This window comes from Oncorhynchus mykiss, unplaced genomic scaffold (genome assembly GCF_013265735.2).
Source record: "Oncorhynchus mykiss isolate Arlee unplaced genomic scaffold, USDA_OmykA_1.1 un_scaffold_227, whole genome shotgun sequence".
Classification (NCBI taxonomy): domain Eukaryota; kingdom Metazoa; phylum Chordata; class Actinopteri; order Salmoniformes; family Salmonidae; genus Oncorhynchus; species Oncorhynchus mykiss.
This window is the reverse complement of record NW_023493695.1, coordinates 122792-144988: the sequence shown is the minus strand read 5'-3', so window position 1 is coordinate 144988 and position 22197 is coordinate 122792. Positions and strand designations below refer to the sequence as shown.

Sequence of the window (22197 nt, the reverse complement as noted above, 5' to 3'; positions counted from 1 at the left end):
TCAGCCCCAGAGTAATAATGTCATTATAGAGGCATGTCACAGGGCTCTGAAGAGGACTACAGCCCCAGAGTAATAATGTCATTATAGAGGCATGTCACAGGGCTCTGAAGAGGACTTCAGCCCCAGAGTAATAATGTCATTATAGAGGCATGTCACAGGGCTCTGAAGAGGACTTCAGCCCCAGAGTAATAATGTCATTATAGAGGCATGTCACAGGGCTCTGAAGAGGACTACAGCCCCAGAGTAATAATGTCATTATAGAGGCATGTCACAGGGCTCTGAAGAGGACTACAGCCCATAGAGCAATAATGTCATTATAGAGGCATGTCACAGGGCTCTGAAGAGGACTTCAGCCCCAGAGTAATAATGTCATTATAGAGGCATGTCACAGGGCTCTGAAGAGGACTACAGCCCCAGAGTAATAATGTCATTATAGAGGCATGTCACAGGGCTCTGAAGAGGACTACAGCCCCAGAGTAATAATGTCATTATAGAGGCATGTCACAGGGCTCTGAAGAGGACTACAGCCCCAGAGTAATAATGTCATTATAGAGGCATATCACAGGGCTCTGAAGAGGACTACAGCCCCAGAGTAATAATGTCATTATAGAGGCATGTCACAGGGCTCTGAAGAGGACTACAGTCCCAGATTAATAATGTCATTATAGAGGCATGTCACAGGGCTCTGAAGAGGACTACAGTCCCAGATTAATAATGTCATTATAGAGGCATGTCACAGGGCTCTGAAGAGGACTTCAGCCCCAGAGTAATAATGTCATTATAGAGGCATGTCACAGGGCTCTGAAGAGGACTACAGTCCCAGATTAATAATGTCATTATAGAGGCATATCACAGGGCTCTGAAGAGGACTTCAGCCCCAGATTAATAATGTCATTATAGAGGCATGTCACAGGGCTCTGAAGAGGACTTCAGCCCCAGAGTAATAATGTCATTATAGAGGCATGTCACAGGGCTCTGAAGAGGACTACAGTCCCAGATTAATAATGTCATTATAGAGGCATATCACAGGGCTCTGAAGAGGACTTCAGCCCCAGAGTAATAATGTCATTATAGAGGCATGTCACAGGGCTCTGAAGAGGACTACAGCCCCAGAGTAATAATGTCATTATAGAGGCATGTCACAGGGCTCTGAAGAGGACTACAGTCCCAGAGTAATAATGTCATTATAGAGGCATGTCACAGGGCTCTGAAGGGGACTACAGCCCCAGAGTAATAATGTCATTATAGAGGCATGTCACAGGGCTCTGAAGAGGACTACAGCCCCAGAGTAATAATGTCATTATAGAGGCATGTCACAGGGCTCTGAAGAGGACTACAGTCCCAGAGTAATAATGTCATTATAGAGGCATGTCACAGGGCTCTGAAGAGGACTACAGCCCCAGAGTAATAATGTCATTATAGAGGCATGTCACAGGGCTCTGAAGAGGACTACAGCCCCAGAGTAATAATGTCATTATAGAGGCATGTCACAGGGCTCTGAAGAGGACTACAGCCCCAGAGTAATAATGTCATTATAGAGGCATGTCACAGGGCTCTGAAGAGGACTACAGTCCCAGAGTAATAATGTCATTATAGAGGCATGTCACAGGGCTCTGAAGAGGACTTCAGCCCCAGAGTAATAATGTCATTATAGAGGCATATCACAGGGCTCTGAAGAGGACTTCAGCCCCAGAGTAATAATGTCATTATAGAGGCATGTCACAGGGCTCTGAAGAGGACTTCAGCCCCAGAGTAATAATGTCATTATAGAGGCATGTCACAGGGCTCTGAAGAGGACTACAGCCCCAGAGTAATAATGTCATTATAGAGGCATGTCACAGGGCTCTGAAGAGGACTACAGCCCCAGAGTAATAATGTCATTATAGAGGCATGTCACAGGGCTCTGAAGAGGACTTCAGCCCCAGAGTAATAATGTCATTATAGAGGCATGTCACAGGGCTCTGAAGAGGACTTCAGCCCCAGAGTAATAATGTCATTATAGAGGCATGTCACAGGGCTCTGAAGAGGACTACAGCCCCAGAGTAATAATGTCATTATAGAGGCATGTCACAGGGCTCTGAAGAGGACTTCAGCCCCAGAGTAATAATGTCATTATAGAGGCATGTCACAGGGCTCTGAAGAGGACTACAGCCCCAGAGTAATAATGTCATTATAGAGGCATGTCACAGGGCTCTGAAGAGGACTTCAGCCCCAGAGTAATAATGTCATTATAGAGGCATGTCACAGGGCTCTGAAGAGGACTACAGCCCCAGAGTAATAATGTCATTATAGAGGCATGTCACAGGGCTCTGAAGAGGACTACAGCCCCAGAGTAATAATGTCATTATAGAGGCATGTCACAGGGCTCTGAAGAGGACTACAGCCCCAGAGTAATAATGTCATTATAGAGGCATGTCACAGGGCTCTGAAGAGGACTACAGCCCCAGAGTAATAATGTCATTATAGAGGCATGTCACAGGGCTCTGAAGAGGACTTCAGCCCCAGAGTAATAATGTCATTATAGAAGCATGTCACAGGGCTCTGAAGAGGACTACAGCCCCAGAGTAATAATGTCATTATAGAGGCATGTCACAGGGCTCTGAAGAGGACTACAGCCCCAGAGTAATAATGTCATTATAGAGGCATGTCACAGGGCTCTGAAGAGGACTACAGCCCCAGAGTAATAATGTCATTATAGAGGCATGTCACAGGGCTCTGAAGAGGACTACAGCCCCAGAGTAATAATGTCATTATAGAGGCATGTCACAGGGCTCTGAAGAGGACTTCAGCCCCAGAGTAATAATGTCATTATAGAGGCATGTCACAGGGCTCTGAAGAGGACTACAGCCCCAGAGTAATAATGTCATTATAGAGGCATGTCACAGGGCTCTGAAGAGGACTACGGCCCCAGAGTAATAATGTCATTATAGAGGCATGTCACAGGGCTCTGAAGAGGACTACAGTCCCAGAGTAATAATGTCATTATAGAGGCATGTCACAGGGCTCTGAAGAGGACTACAGCCCCAGAGTAATAATGTCATTATAGAGGCATGTCACAGGGCTCTGAAGAGGACTACAGCCCCAGAGTAATAATGTCATTATAGAGGCATGTCACAGGGCTCTGAAGAGGACTAGAGCCCTAGAGTAATAATGTCATTATAGAGGCATGTCACAGGGCTCTGAAGGGGACTACAGCCCCAGAGTAATAATGTCATTATAGAGGCATGTCACAGGGCTCTGAAGAGGACTACAGCCCCAGAGTAATAATGTCATTATAGAGGCATGTCACAGGGCTCTGAAGAGGACTACAGCCCCAGAGTAATAATGTAATTATAGAGGCATGTCACAGGGCTCTGAAGAGGACTACAGCCCCAGAGTAATAATGTCATTATAGAGGCATATCACAGGGCTCTGAAGAGGACTTCAGCCCCAGAGTAATAATGTCATTATAGAGGCATGTCACAGGGCTCTGAAGAGGACTACAGCCCATAGAGTAATAATGTCATTATAGAGGCATGTCACAGGGCTCTGAAGAGGACTACAGCCCCAGAGTAATAATGTCATTATAGAGGCATGTCACAGGGCTCTGAAGAGGACTACAGTCCCAGAGTAATAATGTCATTATAGAGGCATGTCACAGGGCTCTGAAGAGGACTACAGCCCCAGAGTAATAATGTCATTATAGAGGCATGTCACAGGGCTCTGAAGAGGACTACAGCCCCAGAGTAATAATGTCATTATACAACTAATAATAATTAATAATGTCAACAGAACAAATACATTAAAGAGTTGTACATGTAAAAGATAATTCAGTAAAGTAATACTAAAATGAAGTACTGTACTCTAATTCATATTTCATTACAATCTGTTGATGTTTTAGTGAGACTCAACGGTCTTCTGTAATCTATCATGTCCAAACAGGTCCTTCATGTCAATTGTATTTTTATTGACTGTAAGTTTATTTTCAGGAACTGAAAGAGAGACATGAAAAAACATGTAAAAATAGACTTTCACAAGCTGTTTAACATACTGTGTGACTGTGCTGTACAAACAGGATGCTGGTCCTCGGACACATTCAGACATCAACTGTGGCGGTCAGAGAACACGTTGCAGCTCTGCATTCATTTCTTCATTGTCTGTGGGACATTTGATTGTTACTTTACTTTTGGAACCAAACTAACCATTAAATATTTACTCCTGTTACCTTGAGATACAATTCAACTGCAGGGTGAAAGGGAAGAACACTGGAACAACCAAAAGGTATGAACTGCTGTTAGTTACCAAGGAGGAACCCATCTGACAAACAACAAGAAGACCAGAGACTCCATACTGTTTACAGCGTTCATAAGGGTTTTACTGTATCAAACCAACGTCCTACAGAGATCCACCGGAACCAAACTATTCTGACAATTATCTCAGTAGATTTGACTGACGTTGGAAGAGATGAGATCTATGTTTTCCCACCCTGCCGTCCTGTTCCTGTGGATTCAGAGTTCTAGTGGATGGATGCATCCTAAATGCCAGATTTATGACAGTAGTGAAGACTTGGAAAACTTTCCCACCTGGACCTGCAGCCACATACCTCATCATGCAGAACGTTACACTGCTGCCTGTCAAGATGTCACAGCCATCGAGGAGGATCTACTTGGACTTCCCCCTAATATCAATACCCTCTGCATATATATGACACATGGTGAAAATAGATCCATGTCTCTGGGCTTTTTCTCTCAGTTTCAGGATCTAGAGTACCTGTACATTGATGGCTGTTTTACTCAAATCCTTCCAACTGCGAATAGTCACCTTCCAAATCTGCAACATATGCACTTAGGTAAATGGGGAACTGACTCAGATTGCTGTGAATGTCATATTGGGCCCCATACATTCAGAGATCTCGTCAACCTAAGTCATTTGATTCTTTGGAGATATAGACTGTCAGCAATGTCCCCGGATGTTTTCCATGGCATTCCTCTGTTACAAAGTCTCATCATTACGGAACCCTGTTTAGAGGATTTGTCAGAGATAGCATGCAGAATTATGAATATTAAGTCACTTGTTAGGTTATATGTAGACGCAACAAACATACGATCGTTAAACATTTCAAACTGCTCCGTCTTAAACACCAACGAAAGCATGACACCTGTTTATATAAATCTAGCGAGGATTGACTTATCATTTGGTGAAATAACACACATAGAGGAAGGTTCACTGGCTTGGCTCCAGAACCTCACAAGGTTAGCAGGGGCTTTCAGCCAGGAAGTCCTACTGGACCTTCCCCTGTCTGGGATAAAACAAATCCAGGTCCTCAGTTGCTCTGGGATCAATGTCATTGATATTGAAAGTATCTGTAATGTAGTGTTTTTGTTTTCAATCAAGAAAATATATGTAAACAATGCCAATACAAGCAGCCTCTCTATGTCCAGTGTTGAATTGTGCACTGGGCTAGAATATATGTATTTAAGTGTACCTTTGTCTTTCCATCCTACTACCCATTTGGATTGGCATTTTATTTACAGTCTCAAAAACCTTAGTCAATTAAACATAGTCGGCCTGGAAGACAACAGACTTGATATTTGCTCCTTCCAAAAACAACCAATAACATGGTTAACAAATCTCACTTTAGGGTTGAAAAAGCAAATGCTTTTTGCTAAACAATTTATCTGTCTTGTTAAGCTCCTGTATCTGGATATAAAATATAATTTAATTTCAAACATTGAAGACTTTGCTTTCCAGGGATTGACAAATCTGGAGTCCTTAGACATTACAAGGAATAAGATAACACAGATAAATGCAAACACATTTTATGGTTTACATAGTTTGACATGGTTAGACCTCAGGAACAATCCACTTATTCACAACATTGAGGCAATGTCTTTCACACACCTCATGTCTCTTAGACAAGTGTTTCTCGGGCAAGTGCACAACCCACTAACAGAACCTGTGATCAATCTGAATCTGACACTTATATTTGGTGGAATTCTGAGTCAACTGACTCGTCTGTACATTAGTTCAGCTATGAGGCCAATGCAGTTGACTATCGGCAGTAACATCACATCTAAACAGAACCTGAGTCTCCAGCTCAAAGGCCAGACGGTGTCATTTCAGGACTGTGACAGACCTTTCTTTCAGTCTGTAACCCATCTTCATGCTGATGCTGAAGAATTCCTTTGTGGATCTGAATTCATGGGAAAGTACTTCACGTCTGTGGAGACATTTGACTACAGATCAAAGCTTTCAGCTAAAAGGGTTGATTTAACATCAATTAATCAGCTGATTCACCTGAGGAAACTGACTCTACGACAGGTGGATCTTTTAATACAGCGTTCTGCCGACATCATTTTTCACAACTTGACCAAACTGGAGGTTCTGGAAATGTACCACTGCAGGATTTACTCTTTAGAGGGGAGTTTAACTAAAGACTTGAAATCTTTGAAAAGAGTGTATTTGCATATAGAGAACATTTATAATGTATTCTATAGCTTTACTGAACCTCTCTCTAGTCTTCAGCATTTGACGTTTAATAATTTACAGATGTTTTGCAGTTGTGACAATGCTTGGCTCATAACATGGGCAAAGGGGTGCAGGCAGGTTGAAGTGATCATGCTTGGTCCGTATGCTAAAACCGGTATGTATGCTTTGGAGGACTTGATATGCTTGTCGGACAATGGAATAGACACACCTAATTTTGTCAAGTACACAGAAGCCAACTGCACAACAGAGGTTGGCTTTGTGCTCTTTGTTGCGACTGGCCTGGGAGTCCTGTTCTTCATGCTGGTGGTGTTGGTCCATAACCTGGCCGGCCCCTACCTCCTCCCCCTCTACCACATCACCCTTGGCTGGCTGTTAGAAGCCATGCGATCCAACACCAGGGGGCGCTACCACTACGATGCGTTTGTCTCCTATAGCGGGAAGGACGAGCGCTGGGTGGTGGAGGAGCTGCTTCCCAATCTGGAGCAGAGGGGTCCTCCTTTCCTGCGCCTCTGTCTGCACAGCAGGGACTTCCAGCTGGGGAAGGACATTGTGGAGAACATCACAGACAGCCTCTACCGGAGCCGCCACACTCTCTGCCTAGTCAGCCGCCACTACCTACGCAGTAACTGGTGCTCTCTGGAGATGAAGCTGGCCACCTACAGGCTGCAGCTGGAGCAAAGGGACATCCTCCTTCTGGTCTTCCTGGAGAAGATCCCCCCTCGCCGTCTGTCTGCCCACCACAGGCTGGCTCGCCTGCTGAAAACCAGGACTTATCTGGACTGGCCCCAGGACCCCCTTCAGCACCAGGCATTCTGGGACAGACTGTGGGCTAAACTGAAACCTCAGACTGAGCTTGAGATCAGAGGTTGATGTTGAACCTTGTGGACTGAAGCTAGACATCAGCTGTTGATGTAGAACCTTGTGAACTGAAAAGTGACATCAGAGGTTGATGTAGAACCTTGTGGACTGAAGCATGAGATCAGTGGTTGATGTAGAACCTTGTGGACTGAAATGTGACATCAGAGGTTGATGTAGAACCTTGGGTATAGAAATTTGACCAGAGGTTGATGTAGGACTGTGTAGACTGAATTGTGTCTTCAGAGGTTGATGTAGAACCTTGTGGACTGAAATGTGACATGAGAAGATGATGTTTAACCTTGTGGACTGAAATGTGACATCCGAGGTTGATGTAGAACCTTGTGTTATTGCAGATGCAATGTTGACACATGTTGAGCTGTTGCATTTGTTGTTGAAAGTCCTCCGTACAAAATGTCTACCGCTGTTTGAAATTTGTTTTGTCAATTCCTTTTAAATGCTCTGTCTGGAGTGTACTTTTTGCGATTCATCTGAAATTACTTTTAATAGCCTTATTTAAATTGCTCATAAAAAAGACTAAACATTTTATAAATTCCCTACATTTTATCAGATCCTATTTGTATTTTTAAACACCTAATTGCTAACACATATCTTTGTTTGTATATTTGTTGCTAAGAGGAACTGAAAAAGGGTGTGACTACTGTGTACTGCAGTGAATGACTAAACATACATACAACATGTCCAATGACCATGAACCAGTTATTAATGACTATACATGAATGACCAATGACCATGAACCAGTTATTAATGATTATACATGAATGACCAATGACCATGAACCAGTTATTAATGACTATACATGAATGTCCAATGACCATGAACCAGTTATTAATGACTATACATGAATGACCAATGACTATGAAGCAGTTATTAATGACTATACATGAATGACCAATGACCATGAACCAGTTATTAATGACTATACATGAATGACCAATGACCATGAACCAGTTATTAATGACAATACATGAATGTCCAATGACCATGAACCAGTTATTAATGACTATACATGAATGACCAATGACCATGAACCAGTTATTAATGACTATACATGAATGACCAATGACCATGAACCAGTTATTAATGACTATACATGAATGACCAATGACCATGAAGCAGTTATTAATGACTATACATGAATGACCAATGACCATGAAGCAGTTATTAATGACTATACATAAATGTCCAATGACCATGAAGCAGTTATTAATGACTATACATGAATGACCAATGACCATGAAGCAGTTATTAATGACTATACATGAATGACCACGATGCAGATATTTTATTTGAACATCGATCGAAGATATTTGTACAGAAATGTTGTTGCTAGTTGTTTAACTAAATGTTGTTGCAAATGTTTTAACTAAATGTCTTTGCTATTTGTTTACCAAAATGTAATTGCTAGTTGTTTAGCTAAATGTAGTTGCTAGTTGTTTAACTAAATCTAGTTGCTAGTTATTTAACTAAATGTGTTGTTAGTTGTTTAACTAAAATGCAGTAGCTAGATGTTTAACTAAATGTAATTGCGAGTTGTTTAGCTAAATCATGTTTCTATTTGTTTAAATAAATGTGTTGCTATTTGTTCAACTAATTGTAGTTGCTAGTTGTTAACTAAATGTAGTTTTTAGTTGTTTAACTAAAGGTAGCTGCTAGTTGTTTAACTAAATGTGTTGCTAGTTGTTTAATTAAATGTAGTTGCTATTTCTTTAACCAATTGTAGTTTCTATTTGTTTACCTAAATGTAGTTGCTAGGCGTTAAACTAAATGTGTTGCTAGTTGTTTAACTAAATGTGTTGCTAGTTGTTTAACTAAATGTGTTGCTAGTTGTTTAACTTAATGTGTTGCTAGGTGTTTAACTTAATGTGTTGCTAGGTGTTAAACTAAATGTGTTGCTAGTTGTTTAACTAAATGTGTTGCTAGTTGTTTAACTAACGGTGTTGCTTGAGTGTAGCCTGTATATGGTTCATGGCTCATATATTTGATACATGTCTTAACTCATGGGTGTGGGGAGGTGTACCCCTTTCTGGACAATGAAGTAATTTCTGCGCAATATTTGAGGTAACATAGTTTTATTGAATTATTTCATTACTGTTTATGCTTTTGATAAAGGCATTCATCCGAAATGTTGGAAACTGTCTTCTGTTTTTAAATAAAGAGCATCCCTGCATTAGAATAACTCATTGTATTGTTCTATTCTAGAATGCCTCTATATTCTCTATTCTATAAGTTCTTAGATCTGACACATGCAGAACAGATCTCTAACTGAGGCCAGCTTTCAGCAGCTTGCACAGGCTATCAATGCGCTGACTACAGTAGACCACAGAGTAAGCCTGATATGTCTGGTTAACCTCCATTATCATGGTGTATGATGGAGACTCCAGCATTATCAGTTCTAGTCACAGATAAGCATCATCCCTCCAGCTAAAGGGCAGGTCTTCCCCGGTGGTAACCTCGCCTGAGAGCTGAAGAATTATCCTACTAGAGTCCTAGGCTTGAGTTCAGTTTTAATTTAATCTTTATTTTACCAGGTATTTTGACAGAGAACACATCTTCATTTACATTAACAACCTGGGGAATAGTTACAGGGGAGAGGAGGGATGAGCCAAAGCTGGGGAGAGTTAGATGGTCATGACGGTATGAGGTCCAGATTAGAAATATAGCCAGGACATCGGGGTTAACACCTCTACTCGTATGATAAGTCCTGCATGTACAAATAACCTCAACTAACCTGTAATCGAGAAAACTGACTCAGTACCTGTACCCCTGCACACTGACTCAGTACCTGTACCCCTGCACACTGACTCAGTACCTGTACCCCACACACTGACTCAGTACCTGTACCCCCACACACTGACTCGGTACCTGTACCCCTGCACACTGAATCAGTACCTGCAACCCTGCACACTGACTCAGTACCTGTACCCCGCACACTGACTCGGTACCGGTGCCCCTGTATATAACCTCATTATTGTTATTCTAATTGTGTTACCTTCAATTATTACTTTTTATTTTAGTCTACCTGGTAAATATTTTCTTTAGCTCTGCATCCATTTCTTCAATGACCATGGAACATTTTATTGTTACTTTACTTTTGGAACCAAACTAACCATTACATATTTACTCCGGTTAACTTGAGATACAATTCAACTGCAGGGTGAAAGGGAAGAACATTGGAACAACCAAAAGGTATGAACTGCTGTTAGTTACCAAGGAGGAACCCATCTGACAAACAACAAGAAGACCAGAGACTCCATACTGTTTACAGCGTTCATAAGGGTTTTACTGTATCAAACCAACGTCCTACAGAGATCCACCGGAACCAAACTATTCTGACAATTATCTCTATGTTTTCCCACCCTGCCGTCCTGTTCCTGTGGATTCAGAGTTCAAGTGTAACGCTCCGGGTGTCGTGGGTGTGGAGTCAGACGCAGGAAACAGAGAGTGCGATGCTGTGCTCTTTAATGCACCAAAACGCAACACAGTGTGCTCACAACCAAAAATACACAACCAGGAACAAACACGTTCCTCTACTACCAAACAGAAGGTCACAATAATTAATCCCGCACAAAGAACCAGACGGGCCGGCTGACTAATAAAGCCTCCCTAATTATACCCAACACAAAACAGGTGTACTCAATAAACACATAAGGAGGGGGAGGAAAGAATCAGTGGCAGCTAGTAGGCCAGCAACGTCAACCGCCGAGCGCCACCCAAACGTGAAGGGGAGCCACCTTCGGTCGGAGTCGTGACAGTACCCCCCCCCCCTGACGCGTGGCTCCCGCAGTGCGCCGACACCGGCCTCGAGGTCGACCCGGAGGACGAGGCGCAGGGCGATCCAGATGGAGGCGATGGAAATCCCTCAACATTGACGGATCCAAAATGTCCCCCACCGGTACCCAGCACCTCTCCTCCGGCCCGTACCCCTCCCAGTCCACGAGCTACTGCAGGCCCCTCTCCCGGCGTCTCGAATTCAGAATGGCCCGTATCGTATACGCCGGGGACCCCTCGATGTCCAGAGGGGGAGGAGGGACCTCCAGCACCTCCCCGACCTGTAGGGGACCAGCTACCACCGGCCTGAGGAGAGACACATGAAACGAGGGGTTAATACGATAATAGGAAGGGAGTTGTAATCGATAACACACCTCGTTTATTCTCCTCAGGACTTTGAAGGGCCCTACACACTGTGGCCCAAGCTTCCGGCAGGGCAAGCGGAGGGGCAGGTTTCGGGTCGAGAGCCAGACCCTGTCCCCCGGTACAAACACGGGGGCCTCACTGCGGTGGCGGTCAGCACTCCTTTTCTGCCATCCACTAGCTTGTTGAAAGGATTCCTGGACGGCCCTCCAGGTCTCCTTGGAACGCTGCACCCATTCCTCCACCGCAGGAGCCTCGGTCTGGCTCGGATACCACGGTGCCAGTACCACAACACACACTGAAAGGGACATGACAGTAGAGGAGTGGCGTAGTGAGTTCTGGGCCATTTCGGCCCAGGGGATGTATCTTGCCCACTCCCCTGGCTGGTCCTGGCAATACGACCGCAGAAACCTACCCACCTCCTGGTTTACTATCTCCACCTGCCCATTGCTCTCGGGGTGATAACCGGAGGTCAGGCTGACCGAGACCCCCAGACACTCCATGAACACCCTCCATACTCGGGACTTGAACTGGGGGCCCCGATCAGAAACGATGTCCTCCGGCACCCCGTAGTGCCAGAAGACATGGGTGAATAATGCCTCCGCAGTCTGTAGGGCTGTAGGGATATCGGGCAACGGGAAGAGACGGCAGGACTTAGAGAACCGATCCACAATCACCAGAACCGTGGTGTTCCCTTGAGACGGGGGAAGATCGGTTAGGAAATCTACGAATAGATGTGACCATGGCCGTTGTGGAACGGGGAGGGGTTGTAACTTCCCTCTAGGAAGGTGCCTAGGATTCTGGGCGCATACCGAACAGGAGGAGACATAAACCTTAACGTCCCTAGCCAAGGTAGGCCACCAATACCTCCCCCGAAGGCTCCCCACTGTCCCCCTCACCCCAGGGTGACCCAAGGAGGGTAGGACATGAGCCCACCGAATCAGTTGGTCCCGAACACCAAGCGGCACGTACTTCCGCCCCGCCGGACACTGAGGAGGCGCTGGTTCAGCCCATAACGCCCGCTCGATGTCCGAGTCCAACTCCCATACCACTGGTGCTATCAGCCTTGAGGAGGGAAGGATGGGAGTAGGTTCGGTGGACCTATCCTCCGTGTCGTAAAGGCGGAACAGTGTGTCCGCCTTCACGTTCTGGGAGCCCGGTCTATACGATAACGTGAACCGGAATCAGGTGAAAAATATGTCCCACCTTGCTAGCTGCCCGAATATACTCCAGATTTTGGTGGTCTTTCCAAATGAGAAAGGGGTGCTTAGCCCCCTCAAGCCAGTGTCTCCACACCTTCAGAGCCCTGACCACCGCTAACAACTCCTGGCCCCCACATCATAGTTACGCTCCACTGGGCTGTGCTTTCTCGAGAAGAAAGCGCAGTGGCAGAGTTTTGGTGGCGTACCCGAGCGCTGTGATAGCACGGCACCCACCCCAGCCTCGGACGCGTCCACCTCCACTATGAATGCTAGAGAGGGGTCCAGATGCGCCAACACGGGTGCATCAGTGAACAGCGCCTTCAACCTGTTGAAAGCTCCGTCCGCCTCCAACCGCAACCGCACCGGGCCCCCCTTCAGCAGTGAGGTAATTGGAGCCACTATCTGGCCAAAACCCCGGATAAACCTCCGGTAGTAGTTGGCAAAACCCCAAAACCGCTGCACCTCTTTTACCGTGGTCGGAGTCGGCCAATTACGCACGGCCTTACTGCGGTCACCCTCCATCTCCACCCCCGAGGTGGAAATGCGATAACCCAGAAAGGAGACGGCTCGTTTGGAGAACACACACTTCTCAGCCTTGACGTATAGGTCATGCTCCAGCAGTCTACCAAGCACCTTGCGTACCAGAGACACATGCGTGGCGTGAGTGGCTGAGTAGATCAGAATGTCATCGATGTAAACAACCACTCCCTGCCCGTGCAGGTCCCTGAGAATCTCGTCTACAAAGGATTGGAAAATGGCTGGAGCATTCTTTAACCCATACGGCATGACGCAGTACTCATAGTGGCCTGATGTGGTACTAAATGCGGTTTTCCACTCGTCTCCCTTCCAAATACGCACCAGACTATACGCGCTCCTGAGATCCAATTTTGTGAAGAACTGCGCTCCTTGAAATGATTCCACTGCCGTAGCAATGAGAGGTAGTGGGTAGCTGAACCCCATTGTGATGGCATTTAGACCTCTATAATCAATACACGGACGCAAACCTCCCTCCTTTATCTTCACAAAAAAGAAACTCGAGGAGACGGGTGAGATGGAGGACCGAATGTACCCCTGTCCCAGAGACTCCGTGACATATGTCTCCATAGCCAACGTCTCCTCTTGGGACAATGGGTACACGTGACTCTTGGGAAGCGCAGCGTTTACCTGGAGATCTATCGCACAATCCCTTTCCGGTCGATGTGGTGGTAATTTAGTCGCCTTCTTTTTACTGAAAGCGGTTGCCAAATTGGCATACTCGGGGGGAATGCACACCGTGGGACCCTGGTCTGGACTCTCCACCGACGTGGCACCGATGGAAACGCCCAGACACCTTCCAGAACACTCCTCCGACCACCCCTGGAGAACCCCCTGTCTCCACTAAATTTTAGGATTGTGCCGGGCCAACCAGGCAATTCCAGACTGTGTTCGCCCACTCCAGAGCACGACCCGTGAGGCAGGAGATGAGGACACTCACCCTCTCCGCTCCCGAGGGAGAGGGTCTGACGGTGGCCAGGTACAGTTCCAGCTGGAGTAAGAACCCCTGGCACCCCGTCGCCTCTCCATCATAAACCCTCGGGAGCGTAAGACGGAGGGTGCTGGAGTCGGGAGATGGGGAGTCTTGAGCTGGGGGAGCCGAGGGCGGAGAGAGGAGACCACTTCTCTCCCATCGGTCCATTCTCTCCATCACCTGATCCATAGCCGTTCCGATCCGATGGAGAATGGTGGTATGATGTAGAACCCTTTCCTCCATCGATGGGAGAGGGTTGGCTGTTGCTCCTACTGACTTCATTCTTTCGTAGGTGCGGGATTCTGTAACGCTCCGGGTGTTGTGGGTGTGGAGTCAGACGCAGGAAACAGAGAGTGCGATGCTGTGCTCTTTAATGCACCAAAACGCAACACGGTATGCTCACAACCAAAAATACACAACCAGGAACAAACACGTTCCTCTACTACCAAACAGAAGGTCACAATAATTAATCCCGCACAAAGAACCAGGCGGGCCGGCTGACTTATAAAGCCTCCCTAATTATACCCAACACAAAACAGGTGTACTCAATAAACACATAAGGAGGGGAAGGAAAGAATCAGTGGCAGCTTGTAAGCCGGCCCTGAAGGGGAGCCACCTTCGGTCGGAGTCGTGACATCAAGTGGATGGATGCATCCTAAATGCCTTTCGGTTACTGGCCCAACTCTCTAACCACTAGGCTACCTGCCACCCAAACAATTAAACAATTCAACAATTAGCAACATACTTAGTCAAACAACCAGCAACACATTTAGTTAAATAACTACCAGCTACATTTAGTTAAACAACTAGCAACACGTTTTGTAAAATAACTAGCAATTACATTTAGTTAAATAACTACCAGCTATATTGAGTTAAACAACTAGCAACGATATTTAGTTAAACAACTAGCAACACATTTAGTTAAACAACTAGCAACTACATTTAGTTAAACAACTAGCCACTATATTTAGTTAAAGAAACAATTAAACAATTAAACAATTAGCAACATACTTAGTTAAACAACAAGCAACACATTTAGTCGAACAACTAGCAACTACATTTAGTTAAACAACTAGCAACTACATTTAGTTAAACAACTAGCCACTATATTTAGTTAAAGAAACAATTAAACAATTAAAATTTTAGCAACATACTTACTTAAACAACAAGCAACAGGTTTAGTTAAACAACAAGCAACTACATTTAGTTAAACAACTAGCAACTGCATTGAGTTAAACAACTAGCAACACGTTTAGTTAAACAACTAGCAACAACATTTACTTAAACAACTAGCAACACATTGAGTTAAACAACTAGCAACAACATTTACTTAAACAACTAGCAACACATTTAGTTAAACAACTAGCAACTACATTTAGTTAAACAACTAGCAACTACATTTAGTTAAACAACTAGCAACTACATTTAGTTAAACAACTAGCAACTGCATTGAGTTAAACAACTAGCAACACGTTTAGTTAAACAACTAGCAACAACATTTACTTAAACAACTAGCAACACATTTAGTTAAACAACTAGCAACTACTTCAGTTAAACAACTAGCAACAACATTTCTTAAACAAATAACAAAAGATTGAGTTGGTAACCTAGCAACTAGTATGTTTAACAGTAACTAGTATGTTTAACAGCTACTAGTATGTTTAACAGCAACTAGTATGTTTAACAGCAACTAGTATGTTTAACAGCAACTAGTATGTTTAACAGCAACTAGTATGTTTAACAGCTACTAGTATGTTTAACAGCTACTAGTATGTTTAACAGCAACTAGTATGTTTAACAGCAACTAGTATGTTTAATAGCAACTAGTATGTTTAACAGCAACTAGTATGTTTAACAGCTACTAGTATGTTTAACAGCAACTAGTATGTTTAACAGCAACTAGTATGTTTAACAGCAACTAGTATGTTTAACAGCAACTAGTATGTTTAACAGCAACTAGTATGTTTAACAGCAACTAGTATGTTTAACAGCTACTAGTATGTTTAACAGCAACTAGTATGTTTAACAGCAACTAGTATGTTTAACAGCAACTAGTATGTTTAACAGCTACTAGTATGTTTAACAGCAACTAGTATGTTTAACAGCAACTAGTATGTTTAACAGCAACTAGTATGTTTAACAGCAACTAGTATGTTTAACAGCAACTAGTATGTTTAATAGCAACTAGTGTGTTTAACAGCAACTAGTATGTTTAACAGCAACTAGTATGTTTAACAGCAACTAGTATGTTTAACAGCAACTAGTATGTTTAACAGCAACTAGTATGTTTAACAGCTACTAGTATGTTTAACAGCAACTAGTATGTTTAACAGCTACTAGTATGTTTAACAGCTACTAGTATGTTTAACAGCAACTAGTATGTTTAACAGCAACTAGTATGTTTAACAGCAACTAGTATGTTTAACAGCAACTAGTATGTTTAACAGCTACTAGTATGTTTAACAGCAACTAGTATGTTTAACAGCAACTAGTATGTTTAACAGCTACTAGTATGTTTAACAGCAACTAGTATGTTTAACAGCAACTAGTATGTTTAACAGCAACTAGTATGTTTAACAGCAACTAGTATGTTTAACAGCAACTAGTATGTTTAACAGCAACTAGTATGTTTAACAGCAACTAGTATGTTTAACAGCAACTAGTATGTTTAACAGCAACTAGTATGTTTAACAGCAACTAGTATGTTTAACAGCAACTAGTATGTTTAACAGCTACTAGTATGTTTAACAGCAACTAGTATGTTTAACAGCAACTAGTATGTTTAACAGCAACTAGTATGTTTAACAGCAACTAGTATGTTTAACAGCTACTAGTATGTTTAACAGCAACTAGTATGTTTAACAGCAACTAGTATGTTTAACAGCAACTAGTATGTTTAACAGCAACTAGTATGTTTAACAGCAACTAGTATGTTTAACAGCAACTAGTATGTTTAACAGCAACTAGTATGTTTAACAGCTACTAGTATGTTTAACAGCAACTAGTATGTTTAACAGCAACTAGTATGTTTAACAGCTACTAGTATGTTTAACAGCAACTAGTATGTTTAACAGTAACTAGTATCTTTAACAGCTACTAGTATGTTTAACATCAACTAGTATGTTTAACAGCAACTAGTATGTTTAACAGCTACTAGTATGTTTAACAGCAACTAGTATGTTTAACAGCAACTAGTATGTTTAACAGCAACTAGTATGTTTAACAGCTACTAGTATGTTTAACAGCAACTAGTATGTTTAACAGTAACTAGTATGTTTAACAGCTACTAGTATGTTTAACAGCAACTAGTATGTTTAACAGTAACTAGTATGTTTAACAGCTACTAGTATGTTTAACAGCAACTAGTATGTTTAACAGCAACTAGTATGTTTAACAGCGACTAGTATGTTTAACAGCAACTAGTATGTTTAACAGCTACTAGTATGTTTAACAGCAACTAGTATGTTTAACAGCAACTAGTATGTTTAACAGCAACTAGTATGTTTAACAGCAACTAGTATGTTTAACAGCAACTAGTATGTTTAACAGCAACTAGTATGTTTAACAGCAACTAGTATGTTTAACAGCAACTAGTATGTTTAACAGCAACTAGTATGTTTAACAGCTACTAGTATGTTTAACAGCAACTAGTATGTTTAACAGCAACTAGTATGTTTAACAGCTACTAGTATGTTTAACAGCAACTAGTATGTTTAACAGCTACTAGTATGTTTAACAGCAACTAGTATGTTTAACAGCAACTAGTATGTTTAACAGCAACTAGTATGTTTAACAGCAACTAGTATGTTTAACAGCAACTAGTATGTTTAACAGCTACTAGTATGTTTAACAGCAACTAGTATGTTTAACAGCAACTAGTATGTTTAACAGCAACTAGTATGTTTAACAGCAACTAGTATGTTTAACAGCAACTAGTATGTTTAACAGCAACTAGTATGTTTAATAGCAACTAGTGTGTTTAACAGCTACTAGTATGTTTAACAGCAACTAGTATGTTTAACAGCAACTAGTATGTTTAACAGCAACTAGTATGTTTAACAGCAACTAGTATGTTTAATAGCAACTAGTGTGTTTAACAGCAACTAGTATGTTTAACAGCAACTAGTATGTTTAACAGCAACTAGTATGTTTAACAGCAACTAGTATGTTTAACAGCAACTAGTATGTTTAACAGCTACTAGTATGTTTAACAGCAACTAGTATGTTTAACAGCAACTAGTATGTTTAACAGCAACTAGTATGTTTAACAGCAACTAGTATGTTTAACAGCAACTAGTATGTTTAACAGCAACTAGTATGTTTAACAGCAACTAGTATGTTTAACAGAACCTAGTGTGTTTAACAGCAACTAGTATGTTTAACAGAACCTAGTGTGTTTAACAGCCTGTGAAAGTTTATTTTGGCATGTTTTTACGTCTTTCTTTCAGTTCCTGAAATGAAACATTCAGTCTGTAAAAAATACTATTGACATGAAAGACTTTATTGCATGTGACAGATTTCAAAAGATACATGAGTCTCACTAAAATATCTGTAGATTGTAATAAAATATACATTGGAGTACAGTACTTAATTTAGTTTTTTTCTTTATAGAATTCTCTAGTAAATGTAAATATCAAAAGAGGAAGTTGGTAACTTCTTTAATGACGTTGTGCTGTTGACATTATTATTATTACTCTATGGGCTGTAGTCCTCTTCAGAGCCCTGTGACATGCCTCTATAATGACATTATTACTCTGGGGCTGTAGTCCTCTTCAGAGCCCTGTGACATGCCTCTATAATGACATTATTACTCTGGGGCTGTAGTCCTCTTCAGTCCTGTGACATGCCTCTATAATGACATTATTACTCTGGGGCTGTAGTCCTCTTCAGTCCTGTGACATGCCTCTATAATGACATTATTACTCTGGGGCTGTAGTCCTCTTCAGTCCTGTGACATGCCTCTATAATGACATTATTACTCTGGGGGTGTAGTCCTCTTCAGAGCCCTGTGACATGCCTCTATAATGACATTATTACTCTGGGGCTGTAGTCCTCTTCAGTCCTGTGACATGCCTCTATAATGACATTATTACTCTGGGGCTGTAGTCCTCTTCAGAGCCCTGTGACATGCCTCTATGATGACATTATTACTCTGGGACTGTAGTCCTCTTCAGAGCCCTGTGACATGCCTCTATAATGACATTATTACTCTGGGGCTGTAGTCCTCTTCAGAGCCCTGTCACATGCCTCTATAATGACATTATTACTCTGGGGCTGTAGTCCTCTTCAGAGTCCTGTGACATGCCTCTATAATGACATTATTACTCTGGGGCTGTAGTCCTCTTCAGAGCCCTGTGACATGCCTCTATAATGACATTATTACTCTGGGGGTGTAGTCCTCTTCAGGGCCCTGTGACATGCCTCTATAATGACATTATTACTCTGGGGCTGTAGTCCTCTTCAGAGCCCTGTGACATGCTTCTATAATGACATTATTACTCTGGGGCTGTAGTCCTCTTCAGAGCCCTGTGACATGCCTCTATAATGACATTATTACTCGGGGGCTGTAGTCCTCTTCAGAGCCCTGTGACATGCCTCTATAATGACATTATTACTCTGGGACTGTAGTCCTTTTCAGAGCCCTGTGACATGCCTCTATAATGACATTATTACTCTGGGGGTGTAGTCCTCTTCAGGGCCCTGTGACATGCCTCTATAATGACATTATTACTCTGGTGCTGTAGTCCTCTTCAGAGCCCTGTGACATGCTTCTATAATGACATTATTACTCTGGGGCTGTAGTCCTCTTCAGAGCCCTGTGACATGCCTCTATAATGACATTATTACTCTGGGGCTGTAGTCCTCTTCAGAGCCCTGTGACATGCCTCTATAATGACATTATTACTCTGGGACTGTAGTCCTCTTCAGAGCCCTGTGACATGTCTCTATAATGACATTATTACTCTGGGGATGTAGTCCTCTTCAGAGTCCTGTGACATGCCTATAATGACATTATTACCCTGGGGCTGTAGTCCTCTTCAGAGCCATGTGACATGCCTCTATAATGACATTATTACTCTGGGACTGTAGTCCTCTTCAGAGCCCTGTGACATGCCTCTATAATGACATTATTACTCTGGGGGTGTAGTCCTCTTCAGAGACCTGTGACATGCCTCTATAATGACATTATTACTCTGGGGGTGTAGTCCTCTTCAGAGCCCTGTGACATGCCTCTATAATGACATTATTACTCTGGGGCTGTAGTCCTCTTCAGAGCCCTGTGACATGCCTCTATAATGACACTATTACTCTGGGGCTGTAGTCCTCTTCAGAGCCCTGTGACATGCCTCTATAATGACATTATTACTCTGGGGCTGTAGTCCTCTTCAGAGCCCTGTGGCATGCTTCTATAATGACATTATTACTCTGGGGCTGTAGTCCTCTTCAGAGCCCTGTGACATGCTTCTATAATGACATTATTACTCTGGGACTGTAGTCCTCTTCAGAGCCCTGTGACATGCCTCTATAATGACATTATTACTCTGGGGCTGTAGTCCTCTTCAGAGCCCTGTGACATGCTTCTATAATGACATTATTACTCTGGGGCTGTAGTCCTCTTCAGAGCCCTGTGACATGCTTCTATAATGACATTATTACTCTGGAGCTGTAGTCCTCTTCAATGCCCTGTGACATGCCTCTATAATGACATTATTACTCTGGGGCTGTAGTCCTCTTCAGAGCCCTGTGACATGCTTCTATAATGACATTATTACTCTGGGGCTGTAGTCCTCTTCAGAGCCCTGTGACATGCCTCTATAATGACATTATTACTCTGGGACTGTAGTCCTCTTCAGTGCCCTGTGACATGCCTCTATAATGACATTATTACTCTGGGGCTGTAGTCCTCTTCAGAGCCCCGTGACATGCCTCTATAATGACATTATTACTCTGTGGCTGTAGTCCTCTTCAGAGCCCTGTGACATGCCTCTATAATGACATTATTACTCTGGGGCTGTAGTCCTCTTCAGAGCCCTGTAACATGCCTCTATAATGACATTATTACTCTGGGGCTGTTGTCCTCTTCAGAGCCCATGCTTCTAGAATGACATTATTACTCTGGGACTGTAGTTATCAGACCTGAGGATAAGACCCAGATGAAGACAGTTAAGAATAACAAACGGTTATTACAAAAACAGGGGGCAGGCAAACGACAGGTCAAGGGCGGGCAGAGGTCAGTAATCCAGGGCAGAGTCCGTAAGGTTCAGAACTGCAGGCAGGCTGGGGATCAGTCTTGTTCTGAGCACTGGCAGTGAAGGCGGCGACGAACACGGAGACGTCAGGGACCATGGTGTGACCCCAAAAGCGTTGTCGCACAAAGGCCAGGGTCTGACGGGAACCAGGGTGACAGGCAAGCCTGGAGGAACGAGCCCATTCCGGGACCGTGGAGCGGGCAGCATCTGAGGTAGGAGGATTGGTCTCTGGGTCCGAGGGTGTAGATGTGGGGCTAGAGGCATGAAAGTGTGTCCAGGAGATGGTGAATTTGAACCGGCCCACTGAGCTTGCCTGGAGTTGAGACCCTTGGTGATGTGAAAATATTCCAGGTTCTTGTGGTCCGTCCACACTATGAACGGACGTTCCGCCCCCTCTAACCAGTGTCTCCTCTCCTCCAATGCCATCTTCACCGCATGCAGTTCTCGATTCCACACATCATAATTCCCCTCTGTGGCGTAAAGACGATTGGAGAGGAATGCGCATGGATGTAGTTTAAGGCCCAGGGCAGAATGCTGGGACAGGACGGCCAGCACTCTCGCATCCGAGGCGTCTACCTCCACCACAAGCTGACGGGACGGATCCGGTTGGATCAATATGGGAGGGTTGGTGGAGAGGTGCTTAATGTGAACGGGACCTTGGAAGAGGTGGGTGCTCTTACCTTTCCTGGATCCATCTGCACAGTCCCAGCAGCTTTCACATATCCAAGGAAGTAGATGGTAGAGTAATGGGAATCACATT

At 43.4% G+C, this 22197-nt stretch overlaps 1 protein-coding gene across 1 annotated transcript; it reads left to right on the top strand.

The window, feature by feature from the left end:
• The first annotated feature begins 4047 nt into the window (after positions 1-4047).
• Positions 4048-9512, top strand: LOC110496441 (toll-like receptor 13). The gene has a single exon (XM_036973280.1). It carries the CDS (start codon positions 4444-4446, stop codon positions 7336-7338), a length of 2895 nt encoding a protein of 964 aa, XP_036829175.1. The 5' UTR covers positions 4048-4443; the 3' UTR covers positions 7339-9512.
• The last annotated feature ends 12685 nt before the right edge of the window (positions 9513-22197 follow it).